A 15607-nucleotide genomic window follows, 5' to 3' on the forward strand; every position below is an offset into this window, starting at 1 on the left:
AGGCACTCCCCTGCACTGGCAACTGGGGAGAGGTGTGTGATCAGAGGCCACTAAAAAACAGCTCCAGTCACACAGTGCCTATGGGGGGGCAGGGGTAAAGGAGGAGGGGGAGGCTGGGGGCTAGAATAGATAGTAACCACTAGGGGGAAAGGGTACAGTGGGGAGCTACTACTTAAGGGAGAATACCAATAACTAAGGCTACATTTGTGACCTCTCCATGACTTTTACTATATACTCCTAACTAAAACTTGGGCATAGCTCAGCTTTGTGCCAGTGTGGCCAAATCCATGTCAGTGGCAATTGACCTGGCACCGAGGGTCACAGTGCCACTCAAACTTTGGCCCAGTTAGCTCCCCACATCATGATGGAGGCATGGTTAGGCCAAGCCTGAGCAAGGCTGTGACCCCTTACACCAGGTTGCAGTGCCCAGGCAGCCCCACAACCCAGTGATGCATTCTAGCAAGCTAATTTTGGAGTGTTTTGTGTTCAGAATTCCCTCTACCAACTACATAGACAAATGTACTTAACATTTACATCTTATAAAGAAGCATGACATGTAATTTATAAATTTCAGAGTAGCAGCCGTGTTAATCTGTATTTGCAAAAAGAAAAGGAGTACTAGTGGCTCCTTAGAGACTAACCAATTTATTTGAGCATAAGCTTTCGTGAGCTACAGCTCACTTCATCGGATGCATTCAGTGGAAAATACAGGGGGGAGATTTATATACATAGAGAACATGAAACAATGGGTGTTACCATACACTATAACAAGAGTGATCACTTAAGGTGAGCTATTACCAGCAGGAGAGCAGGGGGGAACAGACCTTTTGTAGTGATAATCAAGGTGGGCCATTTCCAGCAGTTGACAAGAACATCTGAGGAACAGTGGGGGAGGGGGTAATAAACATGGGGAAATAGTTTTACTTTGTGTAATGACCCATCCACTCCCAGTCTTTATTCAAGCCTAAGTTAATTGTATCCAGTTTGCAAATTAAATTCATTCCAATTCAGCAGTCTCTCGTTGGAGTCTGGTTTTGAAGTGTTTTTTTTTGTTGAAGAATTGCAACTTTTAGGTCTGTAATGGAGTGACCAAAGAGATTGAAGTGTTCTCCAACTGGTTTATGAATGTTATAATTCTTGACGTCTGATTTGTGTCCATTTATTCTTTTACGTAGAGACTGTCCAGTCTGACCAATGTACATGGCAGAGGGGCATTGCTGGCACATGATGGCATATATCACATCAGTAGATGTGCAGGTGAACGAGCCTCTGATAGTGTGGCTGATGTTATTAGGCCATGTGATGGTGTCCCCTGAATAGATATGTGGACACAGTTGGCAACGGGCTTTGTTGCAAGGATAGGTTCCTGGGTTAGTGGTTCTATTGTATGGTTGCTGGTGAGTATTTGCTTCAGGTTGGGGGGCTGTCTGTAGGCAAGGACTGGCCTGCCTCCCAAGATCTGTGAGAGTGATGGGTCATCCTTCAGGATAGGTTGTAGATCCTTGATGATGCATTGGAGAGGTTTTAGTTGGGGGCTGAAGGTGATGACTAGTGGCGTTCTGTTATTTTCTTTGTTGGGCCTGTCCTGTAGTAGGTGACTTCTGAGTACTCTTCTGGCTCTGTCAATCTGTACTACACCTCCAGAAGTGACCTTACAGTAACAGGTGAAATGACAGAGAAACCACATCTGACAGGGCATAACTAAATTATGCCTGAAAGACAAATACCATTAAAGTACAGACACAGGACAGCTGTTTTGACATTTATATAAAAAATTTTACATAATTGTATAGGTTTTACTGAGCTACTCATGTATATACAGTCTGACTGATACTCTACTTAAACTGGAGAACCAAGCCTCTTGTGCCTATCTTCTCTCTCTTTTTCTCTTGAAAGCAATTTTATTTTCTCCTTAAGCTTTTCAATTTCTTCCTCTTGCTGCATCACCTTCTGCTGTAGACTACAAATAACCTGAAAGCAAAAGACAGTTTAAGAAAAGTCATATTGGAAGAATCCCTCTTAAATTTGCTTGCCACTAGCTAATACACCAAGCCAACTAAATGTTTTCCCCCTTGAAAATTTAACTTACTCCACAGACAGAAGAAATACAAGTTTCACTGATGATAGGGATGGCAGTAGCAGACATTTGTTAGCTACAGCACTAGGGGATGGATTTTTCCTTCTGCTACAATACCAAGTGGCTTATGTCTTGCAGTCGTGTCTGAACTTTTCCTGTCACGTGCCACCTGCTCCCTGTAATGGAATCTGTCCACATTCCCCCTCCCATTACTGCACAGCTGGCATAGGTGCTGGAGCTGGTGCTGCTGCACCCCCAGCTAGAAGCGGTTTCCATTATATACAAGATTTACAGTTTGGTTTAATAGCTCTCAGCACACTCACTATCCAAATTGTTCCAGCACCCCTGACAGTTGGCAGAGCTGGGGGCTGAACTGGGCATGGGGGAGGAGCTAGAGCAGGTGTGAGTGGTGCTCCTTCCCCACTCCTATGGGGGCTAACTTGAGCCTTGCCACATGCCCTCCCCAACCTTTGCATGCCCCTGGAGGAGAGTGGGGGAAAACATCCCACAGTTTGGGGACCACTGTTTTAAAGGGAGATGACTGAAATGTTCTGAGGTTAGAGCACAGCCCTTGAACCAGCATAGCAGTGACTCAAAAGATCAAAATTCTAAACTGGTAAGTTTCAGAGTAGCAGCCCTGTTAGTCTGTATTGGCAAAAAGAAAAGGAGTACTTATGGCACCTTAGAAACTAACAAATTTATTTGAGCATAATCTTTGCATCCGATAAAGTGAGCTGTAGCTCACGAAAGCTTATGCTCAAATAAATTGGTTAGTCTCTAAGGTGCCACAAGTACTCCTTTTTTTAAAGTGGTAAGGGATCTCCTGATAGGCTTTGTGGTAGAAGCACAAGAGTGAGAATCCTGAAAAATTATGCCTTTGGCAAAACAGATAAAACTAACAAAACCTTGTATATGTTGCATGTTAATTAGTAAAACTTTATATTTCGAAACCAACCAAGATTAGAAACACTGGTGTAACACCCCATTCTCATGCAGTGATCCTAAGCACAGTAATCAGAAAAGCACTACATTTGTTCCATCATTCAAACCATCCTTAAGTTGTAAAAATAGCAACAAGGGCATGCAAACAGGCAGAGGGAGAATAAAGCTCTGTCAGCACAATGCAATTTTTTATGTTCCTCTTGCATAAATGCATTTTTTCAGCTGTATGTTTTCTTTATCCTGCACTAAAATAACTTACATTTTCTGTATTATGAAACAGTTCACTTTCAAGAAGCTGAGCAGCAGTTGGTCTCTGTGATGACATCTCACTGGTTAGCAACTTAACATACTTGGTTTGTACTGGCCATTTGCTGCTAAAAGAACTAGGAACATGGCCATTTCTTAAACTTGTCAGAATTTTGGTTCTTTCCATTTCTGTTCCAAATGGCTGAAAAAGTTCTAGAAGAATTACACCCACACTGTACATGTCTGACTGGAAAAGGGGAAAAAGGTCTACAGTTACATTTATATTCAAAATAAAATTTTCAGTGTACACAGTTTCTAGGAAACAATATCAGGTGTTCAACACAGCATCCTAAAGGTTAACAGACTGGCACTTTGCTAAAGAAAGTCTTAGCGTACACATTAACAACCTCATCACAGGAGGTGCACAACAAAAAGGCAGAACTGAAACCTATGTGTCAGCCAGTAGTGAGGAAACTTTACTAGCTACAGTTTTCAGAGTAACAGTGTAACTGCCCAGCAGGAGGCCTAGAGTTTTGTTCCTACTCCCTAACAAGCATTTCTTTTAAAAACAAGTATACATTTGTTTCATTACATTTAAGTCATTCATTTTTAATCTTTTCTTTTTAGAGAAATGTTACTCTTAAAATTAAGCTCTGAAAAGACTCAAAGCCATATGATTTCTTGAAAAAGATGTATTTAAGGAGCAAAGACAAAGGTAATCACGCTGTTAACCTAAAGAAAGTACATCAAAATAACAAACGCTGGGCAGACAGTACTTCACACTAAAGTATTTTTAAAACTTTATAGGAAAAAACAATTGTCACTACCTTGAAATCATAGTGAGATCCTTGCAACTGTTCAGGTGAAGCATACAGACAAGTACCGACTCCTGAAGTATGTTTTAGTCCTACAAAAAAGAAACTGAATTTAAATTGCTTCAGTGTCTCCAGTTTCATTTATAAAAATTGATAATGATTTAAACAATCCTTTCAATAATGCATAGCTAATTTTTTAATTGAAAACCTAATGTGTTTTTTTAATTACCATTTATCTTCTCTGTTGTTAACCAGTGGTTTGGGTTTTCCTGTATAATATCTCTGCAAGCCAGTCCGAAATCTCCTATTTTCACATGGTGGTCTGATCCATGTAGAAAAACATTTCTGGGCTACAAAAATAGACTGTATCAATCTCTTACTTTAAAAAAAATGTTTTTTTTAATATTCTGAAGTAACGTTTCTCTATTTAAGTTCCAAAAATTGTAATATTCCTTGTAGTCTTCAGGATGATAAAACCGAACAACACCTATAATAGTTAATTACTAATTATTTAACATCTGCATTAACGACCTAGTAAAAGAGAGCAAAAATGAAATTCACAGGTGGTGTTATATCAGATGATGATGCAAACACCAGTGGAGGCAGACATACAACACCTGAGGCTCTAGAGAGAAAAGGAACATGGGCAAAGAATAACAAAACAAGAATTAACATTGGAAAAAATACAAGCTTACAGACTTGAGGGGAAATAATATTAAACTGATCTTTAACAGGAGGGGGAAACCTGACAAACAGAGATCTAGCATGATAGTGCACAGCAAATTTAGACCATTTAATGTATGATATGGCAGCAAACAAAAAAAAAATGTGGACTCTCTATACTGAAGCATAACATAACAGTTCCTCTTCTCCAAATGGCTCTAGTGACCACATCTCCAATAGGACATTCAATTCTGGGTAACTCATTATCAGAAATACACTGATAAATTGCAAAGAGTCTAGCAAAGAGCACAAGGGATTAGGAGGCAGAAAGTATTGATATATGAAGAAAGATTAAAATATCTTAATATGTTAAATTTAAATTTGGCTAGATGACCATTAAGATAGAAAATGCTAAAAAAAAATTAAAATACCTGCAAACTAAACCAAGAAAGGAGAATTATTTAATGTGTTAGAAGAGTATGGTATGAAATTAAATAGAAAATTTAGGCTGCATACCAGAAAATAATCTCCACAGTGAAATGTATTAGGATGCAATACAATTCCCCAAAAGGGAAGTAAAAACCCTATTGCTTGACAAATGAACTATACAAAATAATCCTGCCCTGGTTGGGGTGAGGGAGTGGAGCCGTGAATGATTTAATGCATTGTCCACATTTATTATCTTGATTATTTTATAGCAACTCTAAAATGTTACACAAGCACTGAGGGAATGTTATATACTTAAAAATACACCACAATAATTATGTCCGACAAACATATGAAGCAGACAAATATCAATTAGTATTCTGCTGGTAGTTGTAACTTTAAAACCAGACTTCAAATCTGTTCTAGAACCAGACATCTTGCAACATCACAGAGAGTGATACAGTTCCCATGGCAGAGTCCAAAATTCTGCCTTTTCTTTGGGCCATGTATTCTCACTACAAACTAAATGTATCTTACCATGGGTAACATAACCAAGGGAGCCAGCACACCCACAACTGACTCTGATCCTTTCACTTACTCCCTTTCTTCCTGTAGGCGGAAGGGATTTAAGCCACTCCAAGCAAAACTATATGAAGCAATAATGAAAGATGACAGCACCAACATTAAAGCTTTACTAGCACACCAACCTGTCAATCAACCACTGATTGTTTGGGATAACTCTAAGTGCAGAAGAACACTGTCAATCCAGGTAACCATTTGACCTAAATTATCATTATTTTTAAATCCACAGAGTTAAGATGCTATTTAAAATTCACAAAATAAATTCCTCAACTAATTAATTAAAAACATCACAAGGTTAATATTAAAAAATGGGGGCTTCTAACTCTATATTTGACTGGTTAGATCCTACTGGGTGTTCAGCTCTTGATAACCAAGACTATTTATTTTGGGTCTAAAAATATGGATTTATGAGTGCCTGAAATTAGGCTCCTCTTTTTAAAAATTCCTGACCGAAACAAAGCCATCTGACATTCACTTTCCATCCATAAAAAAACCCCATTCATAAATATATGAGGCAGAATAAATCCCACAAGCTCCACAATCTCAGAAAGTAGTTTACTATGACCCAGTGATTTGACTCAATTGTATGGTCAAGTAATTAACAGACTAGCTACAAGACATCTGTGAAATTCAATGCTATACCTTCTAAAAAAATGACTGATCATAAAAACAAAACATCTTAGGTTTGCTGGTAGAGACCCCACTTACAAATGGGAATTTTATCACTGTAACTGGTTTGTGTCATATTTTTCAGAATCAAGAAATGTATTAAAAATGGTATTTCTAAGATATGCTAAGTTTTGGTGCCTGTCAAACTCAAGGGCTACTTGATAGTGTTCATCTAAACTAACGGCAGTGAAATTCAGAGTTAAAGCTGCCACTCACTTCATCATTAATAATTCTGTCATAAGTATTGCAGAAGTCACCGACCAGCAGAAATCTTACACACAGTACCTGTTTGCTCAAGCTCTCAGACATAGGCTGTATTCTGGCCCTCTTTTTTCCTCCCTGCTACTGCAGTATAAGAAGCCAATTGAGTACTAAGACTGTGATAGAAGAAAATCAGCCAATAAATACTCTCCTTTCCTTTCCTTTCCTTCCCTTTTTCTTTAATTAATTTGTATTCTGCAATCCTACTGATTAAATTATTGTAAAGTATGAGTTTTAATTTAAACCCAGACAATCGACAAGAACATCTACACAAAAAACTCTCAATCTCAGCTACGAGGAGGAAGGGTCAGGAAGCTCCGCCTTTCTCTCAACTTTCTGGCTGCACCCACACTGCCAAGTGGTTTATTTCACTAGCAAACCTCCCAGTTTGCCTGATGCCCATGACCAGCCCAAAGCATAAATTAAGAGAAATCACTCCCAACAGCAAGGAAGCTGTGGTACAAAGTTCCCACATGAAAAGCCAGATGAAGATGGGAGAGACTGGACTAGGTTGTCAGAAGCCACATATGTGATAACCATACATATGTTGAACAGTGAAAAAAACCTCTATTAAGCTTCCAAGAGTAAGATGAATGGGTTAAAAATATGGGTGTAATACAGTATAGAATTAGTGATAACCATCAGTAGAGCTCCAGTTTTTCTAGCCTTACTAATCCTGTCCCCTTCCTTTTCATCATTTACCTAGCCACAGCTCTATCCTGAACAATCATTTAAGCCTGTACATACTATCATGAGATAGTAGTGTGTATCCCTGTGGAGTAAGGCATCAACTCCCCAAAAAGATATGGGCATCATGAAAAAGAGATTGCTTAACTGTGTTATTTTTCCTCTAATTATGAACTGTTAGTACAAAGGATTCCCAGTTAGCCAGTGTGTTTGTAACAGGATGTGCTGACTCAGGAGTTATCTCTGTCATTTATATTAATTGAGCTCTAATTGAAAGACAGGCACTTGGCAGTGGCTAATTAACCGAGTAGGGGTACACCCAAGGGACTAACAAGGTAGAAGTAATCCCAGCAGTTAGGCCTGTAAAAGCACACAGGAAGGAAGTACAGGAGGAAGAGTTGGGAGCCTTAAGGAAGGCAGAAGTAGGCAGGACTAGCTGCTGCTACGGTATCCTTTCCTAGAAGCAAATGGAGCTGGTGACTCACTGTCAATATGAAATACAATAAAATTCAGTGGTGGTGATGGAGACCTGGAGTGGTTAAGGCCTCAGGGGACTCTCAGGGGACCACCCCAAGACAGTGTTTTATGCATTTTTACAATAAATTCCAATTAAACAGAAGGCAGCCATTTTCCATGGAATGTCTTCATTAGGAAGGGATGTCAGAACATACCAGATATGTACAGGAACACAGCACAAATGCACTACTATAGTCAGCCTGGAACTCATTAACTGTACTACCCATAAGAAATGTATGAACTTTCCCATTCATATTAAAAATAGGGTATTATTTATGTAGCAATTTACCATCATGCCAAATAAGTAAAAAATTCTGCCCACAGAAAACTTAGTATCTGAGGATATAAGTGAATACAGTAGATAGAATTAATACAAAACATGATGGGGGCATTTCAAATGGTATGTATCAATCTAAGTGGCTTTCTAAGTGTTGCCAAGGATGTTTTGGCCAGTATTGATTGGAAGATTGTCCCAAGCATATTGGGGAGCTTGAAACAAAGCAAGAAGTCAGAAGCAAACACAGGGAACATTGTTGGATGATGGTTTCTCTGCCTTCCTAAGAACACACAAATGCTGTTATTTCAGTCTGCATCTGTAAGATATAGTGTACACTACCAAGAAAACTACAAGACTGTCAGAAAGAATTGGGGTGAAGACAACTACTATTAAGAACAAGAAAGGTGAATAGTTAAAATCCTTATTTGGGAAGAAATGGACAGACAGGGGATATTTCTTCCTAGTCTTCTTTAATTACAATATTGTTACCGTTATTGCTTTATAATAAGAAAAGCAGAAGCGTAAGATGTAAGTCAACATACTCCTAAATCTGTACGTAGCACAAACACACATACAGCTCACGGAACAACCTTGACTGAAATCCCAGGAAGGCAGTCTGTCTTTGACAGTTTCAGGATGGTACGTTTACCCCATCTGCTCACTAGACTCAGACAGATGCACATGCACAGCTTTATATCTAACACACACACACACACTAGGTGACCCAAATTTCTTGATTTTATCTTTTTCAAACAATGAATGATTAGAAATCTTAAAAGCCCAACTCTAGAAAAATAATCAAATTTCTAATATTCAATCCTTAACTACTATAATTATGGACACACTTGACTACGCTCTTTCAAGTAAATTAATATTAAAATTCAAATGTTCAATAGGCAGATAAATCAGAGTTGTTGTTTTTTTTAAAAAATACAAGGTTCTTAAGTATTATTTGCAACTAAATTCTGCAGAACATATTCTGCTATTGGTTTGATGCTTTAGTGGACCAAATTCTGCAATCTGAGATGTAGACAGCAAGTATGCCAACATTATTCAGGCAAATGCCTCCCTCTGCTCTCATTTATCAAGGGACTAAGGAAGACTGGTTACACCTAACCTTATCCAGCGAACACATGCTTGTCACAAACTGTACTAGATAAACTAATTCACCTTCAAGCAAAGTCAGACTGTAGATTACAAAACTCAGAAATATATTAACAAATACATATTTTTGGTTCCAAACAGGATCAGTCTATTCTTCCAATTCACTTAGCTGCCAAACACAGAAGAGAAAAGAGCTTGCGTTGTTTGCTGGAATCTGGTGCTGACCCAAAAATAAGGTAGGGCATTTGGAGTCACTCTCACGTTGCACTCCGTCAAGAATATGCACAATTGCATATTAAAGTGGAATATAATTTTAGGGCTCCCTTAGTGATTAAGATCTTATATTTTTTACAGGTGTTGATGTGCAGGATTTTCCACACTATGTGGCAAGATCTCTGGAGGTCATAATTTTGAATGTGGAGTTTTTTTATTTTTAGATCATTTAACATATGCAGAAATACATAACTGAAGGGACACAGGATAACATGGACACAGTACACAAATTAGGGTAGAAAATGTGAATATGCTCACTATACTGCCAGCTACTGTGGCTACAAATAAATGAAGGAAGAACAGATATATCTCAAACTGAAAACAAAGCGGGAAAGACAAAGGACTGGACAAAAATGGGTTAGTCCCAAATAATAAATAATGTAAAACAGTGGTTCCCAACCTTTTTTGATGTGCCACTCACAAAACAGCCAAAGAATCATCCCATCCCACAATCTTTTGACCACAAAGGATTGTGGAATTTAGGTCGGGAGTATAGTAGGAGTTTCTGCCTGCCTCCCAACATACTCCTCTTTATGCCTGCGCTTTGCTCAACTCTGGGGTAGCAAAGATCCTAGGTGCTGTGAAGTCTTCTCCCTTCCCAAGCTCCAGAGTTGAGCATAATTAAGGCAGGGAAGAGAGAAGCGGAGGAGCAACTCTGTGACTGGCTGCCAGGGTAAGTAGGGAGCTGTTCTGCCTGTCACCAACCCCAGCTACTGGGTTTTAGTGACCCAGAGATTTTCCTGTTCTCTCAACTGATGGCATGGAACCCACTGCCAGGTCATGTCCTACCAGTTTAGCAATGCTAGTCTAAACTGTTTTCGCTGTTTAAAATGTTTTACTTTGATATCTTTACGTAAGCCACTTGATGTTTACTGAACTTAAGAGAATTAACTTATTACATTTTTATATTTTAGAGATAACAGAGGTTACACAGCACTTCACCTGCTACTACTACACTGGCCAAATATTTATATAACTGGGACAGACATCTTGACCAGACTTCAGAGAAACCTGGCAATTACACAGAGTAATGCAGAAGAATGTCTTCGTATCTTGTGTGAGAAGGGAGTTCAAACAGACCCTGAAATGGATAGTAACTACAAACACAGCTCCTTGCATTTAGCCTTACACTCTGGAGCCTCTCGAGCTATATCTATTCTAATTGAGAATGGTGCCAACATAGATGACAGAGATGAGTTTGGCAAGACAGTGCTTCACACTGCTGCAGAGCATTTGAACAAGGAGGTAACAGAAACTTTAATCACCTGTGGAGCAAACATTAATTGTACTCTTCCAACTTATGGAAAAACTGCTCTTCAGCTTGCAGTATGCACTGCATCATCTAAAGCAGGCACAGTTTTAGCTGCTGATATAGATTGCATCCGTTTACTGTTAATTAATGGAGCGAAAGTAAATACTCAAGATTGTGAAGGACGAGCAGCTATTCATGATGCTTGCTTGGGAGGAAGAAAAGAAATAGTTGATCTCCTCGTAGATTACCATGCAGATGTTAACATTTTAACAAGACAAGGGCAATCTCCCCTTTTTCTGTTTCTTCAACACAGGTCAAATCTAAGATGTATATCACTGTTAAATAAGTTGTTAAACCTCTCATACCCATTGAAGCTAACCAATTATCAAGGAGATCTACCCACTGGACTTCTGCTCCGAGAATTTCAAATACAAAGAGACTTTCTCATAAAATTATCACAAAACATGTGGTCTCTGCAGGACATCTGCAAAATCACTGTCAGAAGAATATATGGGGAAAAAAACAAACAATGCTTGAAAAAACAACTTCCCGTAACTGTGTGGAATACTGTATACAACTACCAGGACTACTCACAACTTTGGTAAATAAATCTCATGACTTAAACAGTCACAAAGATAAATGATTCTGGAAGATTTGATTAATGTGTGTGACATATGCAGTGACACACACCTACATGAGAAAGTGAATTGAGAAACTGCTGATCCTGAAACTGTGTAATGAAAAATTAAACATGAATCAGGGATGCATATTAATACTGTATGTGTGTTTTGAATCAGCTCTTAACTTCTCTCAAATGTAATTTTAATAATCAAGGGGTTTTTTTAAACACCTAATACTTTTCATGTGTAATCACGATTTTAAGTACAATATCTAGAAAGACAGCCAATGAACTTCCAAGAGAATGGGATGGGGAAATTACACATTCAGTCTATTTCTTATGTTTTCAGTTTAAGTAGGAAAAACCCAAGCAAGATATTCTACAAATTCTCATAATTAAAGCCAATTAGTCAACAATAATCTTATAACTATATCTATTGTCATCAATCAAGGTTACTCAGGAGTATGTAAGGACAAAAGTTCTAATTTGTTAGATTTTTTAAAAATTTGGCTCTCATTGTTCTTAATGGGAACAAAGTCAAGCTGCCCTCGGGGAAAATGGTGAACCCTTACGCGGTCTGGAGGTGTACTGTGAGAAGACGGTGAATAGAACCAGGGGCCATGTTGGTTAAAGGCAGCATGTGGTTTCAGTGCCATTGAGAACAATAGCAGATAACCATTTGGAAAGAGAGCAATTTTTGGTGAGTTTCTCTGAAGACAATAATTTTCTTCCTTAACAGAGTCTGAAGGAAAATAAACAGAAAAAAAATGACCATTAATACTAAAATGTAGTTTCAAAAGATACCCATTGGATCAGGTCTATTCAAGATTTATCCGTCTGCTGGATAAATAAAGCTGTGAGTTTGTCACGGAGGTCACAGACTCTGTGACTTTCCAGGACTTCTGCAGAAGCCAGTGCAGCTGGCCCAGGGGCTGCCTGAACTGCTCAGGTGGCCCCGTGGCCAGCCACACCGGCCATTGCTGGGGCAGTCTCGGGCCACCGCCCCCAGCAGCAGCAGGAGTTTGGGTGTAGGAGGGGACTCAGGGCTGGGTGCTGGAGCACAGGAGGGGGTGAGGGCTGGGGGCAGCGCTTACTTCAGGGGGCTCCGCAGAAGCAATGACATTCCTCAGCTCCTAGGCAGAGGCACAGCCTTGGCACTCTGCGCGCTGCCTCCATCTGCAGGCACTGACCCCAAAGCTCCCATTGGCCATGGCTCCTGACCAATGGGTGCTGAAGAGCTGGTGCTGGGGACAGAGGCGGCACACAGAGTTGCATGGCTGCACTTCTGCCTAGAAGCTGAGGGAGGGGGATGTCGCTGCTTCCGGGGAGGTGTGGAGACAGGTAGGGAGCCTGCGAGCCCCGCCAACACCTCCCACACACCATGCCCCAAATTTAGGGGTATATAGTACAAGTCATGGACAGGTCACAGACCGTGAATGTTTGTTTACTGCCCATGACCTGTCCATGACTTTTACTAAAAAATACCCATGACTAAAACGTAGCCTTATAGATAGAAAATGCCTAACCTGAGATCATTTGGGACATATAATATTCTGACAAACAGTGCTAAATTTCTTAAAGGAACCTATTTTAATTAATTTTAACTCTAATTAATTATAGGTTTACTTGTAAATTTTCAGCAACTTCATTCCGACATAAAGTGCTGTAATTTTGGGGATGGTGCAGTATATTCTTCATACATGAAGTGATTGAATCTTCTTTTTAAGTGCAAAACTCAGCTCAGCCTTAGCTATGGAGCCACTATCAGCACCTACATAACACAAATGGTCTTTCCTGTCTTTAATAATAATACCTAGTTATAAGGTATTTTTCAAAGGAAGTCAGTATCATTATTCCATTTTACACATGGGGAAACTGAGGCAAAGAGAGCTGAAATAAGTTGCCCAAGGTCACCCAACATGCTAGTGGCAAAGCTGATAATAGAACCCAGGTCTTTTGAATACAAGTCCAGTGCTTCATCCACTAGGCCACACTGCATCCTCGAATGATAATTTTTCAACTTACTTTAATGTCTCGATGCATGACTCCCTTGCTGTGTATATAGTATACTCCTTCTAGTAACTCTTGAAAAAATTTTAATGTCCAGCTGACATCCACAAGGTGGTAAGGACCTTAAAACAATTTAAAATTTTTAATTATTTCAGCTGATTTTGCTAAAACTAAAATGCCTTATAAATCTATGGTAAAATGGTGTGTCAGTTTATCTGCAAACATGAAGACAGTCTAAATAAAATTAGCATAGGTTAAAAGTGATTTCCCATGGTGTAAATAGGAAATTTCTTCTTTAAGATAGTGGCTGGTGTATGAGCTCTAAAGAAAGACCGCTTATATCCTCTCTCTCTCTCATCTAATTGTGAATGTGCTCATTATTCGCATGTCTAATTCTCTTCTGAATCTTACTAAGCATCAATGATAATTAGCTTATGGAAACTGTCAAAAGTTATGACTTCTGTAAAAAAAAGTATTTACTTTTATCGGTGTTAAATTGGTTGCTTTTAGATTTGATTGAAATGTCCTGTGGAGTTTAAATCATAAAAGTTCCTGGTCCTCTGGTTCCTAAACAGGATCCAAAAATGTTGTATGAAAGAATAAAAGTGAAAAACTTTCAGGTAAGAGGTTATTCTCTCTCCTAGAATCATGAGTTGAGAGTTTCAAAGTAATGCAAGAGATTTAACCTCACATCCGCTATTATTCATGGAGGAGGTATGGCTAAATCCCTGTTACTGCTTTGAAATTCTCAACACTGATGTGCCTGTCTCACTGATCTCTGCTCCAACAAGATGGTGCTGAAAATGGCTGACATCTTTCTACCATTCATCATTCTGTATACCCCTATCATGTTCCTTCGTACTTGTCTCGTCTCTGAACCACATAATCTGTTTTTTCAGTCGCTCTTCATTCAGAAGTCTTTCTGTGCCTTCAGTCATTTTCACTGTCCTTCACTGAGCCCTTTTCATTTCTGCTATATCTCTTTGAGATCAAGTGACCAGAACTGAACACAATATTCCAGCTAAGGGCATGCCAATTTAATATAATGGCATATTTTCTGTATTATTTTATACTCTATTCTTTATAGAGCCTAACCCACCTATTATCATACTGCCTATTCTTGTATCATTTTTAGGTTTTCAGATTTCTCTAGCCTTGACTAACCTAAACAGTCACCTACAAATTTTGCCACCTGATTTTGTTCAACTCTTTTTCTAGATTATAAATATATTAAACACTGCTCCTAGTACAGAACTCTGAGGCTCCCCAATATTAACCTTTTGCTACACTCAAAAGTGATCATTTATTCCTACTCTTGTTTCTTAGTTTCTAACCAATGGTTGCAGTTTACCTTTCACCCTATAACTACTTGGTTTCATTAACATCCTCTTGTGTGAGTCTTTGTCAATGTTTTTTCAAACTAAGAATAAATTATACCGGAGTTCTTCTATCCAATTCTCAAACAGGCCCAATCTTGCTTAATTTAAGAGACCAAAAAGACTAGTTGTAGGGAGGGAAGGGTGGAGGGGGAAACAAATAAAAACCAAGCAGGTAGGAAATCTCACTCCATGCAAAGAATATAACAAAAAATTTGTTCTCAAAAGTGATCTGATAAGACATCAAGTTAAAGACACATTTTTCATTTCAACATTTACAGTTCTATAGAATAATCTGTGTTAAGTAGATTTCTTTTCACACTAACTATGAAAGGGGTAGAGCATATCTTTAATGCTCTGACCTTAAAAGACCTGTCCCTCTAGATATCAACAGTCAATGAAGCCTGCTGACATCACCATCTAAGAACTCCTCTGATTGGGACCAGATGCTAAATCCACTATGGTCAATTAAAATAATGCTGTAGGATGTTTTTCATTTTTCCAAGAACAAATTTTAAAGCTTTCAGTTGCGTTGTAACCCCACTGCATTAGAGAAATCAACTATTAAGCTATCTCCTTGTCATTGAAAACTAATGTTTAACAGACCAAGCAACCACAATTAAGAATTATTACACCTGTTTTTGGAACATAGCTCATTCTGATCAACTTTGACATTGTTCTGGAAAAGGAACAAAATCTACATAATCTAAACTGCTCATTGAAAAGGGACAGGCCTTCTCAACAGCAGCTCTACTTCTCCAGATTAGTCCTATTTCTCATGCATAGTTTCACCCTTCACTTCTGGGTGAACT

General features: G+C 38.8%; 2 protein-coding genes across 4 annotated transcripts in view; one reads left to right on the top strand and one right to left on the bottom strand.

Moving 5' to 3' along the window:
- Positions 1–1750: 1750 nt before the first annotated feature.
- EIF2AK1 (eukaryotic translation initiation factor 2 alpha kinase 1) overlaps positions 1751–15607 on the bottom strand; it is a 37602-nt gene continuing 23745 nt past the window's right edge. The window contains exons 11-15 of one of the 2 annotated variants that reach the window (XM_077827461.1): positions 13435–13541; positions 4310–4430; positions 4093–4172; positions 3279–3512; positions 1751–1971 (exon numbers count right to left, since the gene is read on the bottom strand). In XM_077827461.1, coding sequence (XP_077683587.1) covers positions 1840–1971; positions 3279–3512; positions 4093–4172; positions 4310–4430; positions 13435–13541 — 674 coding nt within the window. In that variant the 3' untranslated portion in view covers positions 1751–1839. The remainder of the gene's footprint in view (positions 1972–3278; positions 3513–4092; positions 4173–4309; positions 4431–13434; positions 13542–15607) is intronic. The other variant, XM_077827462.1, reaches the window with a different exon arrangement.
- Positions 3679–12121, top strand: ANKRD61 (ankyrin repeat domain 61). 2 transcript variants are annotated; one of them, XM_077827464.1, is made up of 4 exons: positions 3679–3980; positions 5785–5938; positions 9407–9501; positions 10453–12121. In XM_077827464.1, exons 2-4 carry the CDS (start codon positions 5831–5833, stop codon positions 11393–11395), a joined length of 1146 nt encoding a protein of 381 aa, XP_077683590.1. In that variant the 5' UTR covers positions 3679–3980; positions 5785–5830; the 3' UTR covers positions 11396–12121. The 2 variants fall into 2 exon arrangements, with proteins under 2 accessions (XP_077683590.1, XP_077683589.1); XM_077827463.1 differs by lacking the exon at positions 3679–3980 and having other exon boundaries at positions 5664–5938.

Source organism: Eretmochelys imbricata, chromosome 10, assembly GCF_965152235.1.
Source record: "Eretmochelys imbricata isolate rEreImb1 chromosome 10, rEreImb1.hap1, whole genome shotgun sequence".
Classification (NCBI taxonomy): Eukaryota; Metazoa; Chordata; order Testudines; family Cheloniidae; genus Eretmochelys; species Eretmochelys imbricata.

Excerpts from the sequence above, each read along its gene's own strand:
- ANKRD61 (XM_077827463.1), top strand. The coding sequence starts at position 5,696 with ATGTATCTTACCATGGGTAACATAACCAAGGGAGCCAGCACACCCACA. Across the intron at positions 5,939-9,406 it reads GAAGAACACTGTCAATCCAG|GATCAGTCTATTCTTCCAAT; the intron begins GTAACCATTTGA and ends GGTTCCAAACAG. Across the intron at positions 9,502-10,452 it reads GGTGCTGACCCAAAAATAAG|AGATAACAGAGGTTACACAG; the intron begins GTAGGGCATTTG and ends TTTATATTTTAG.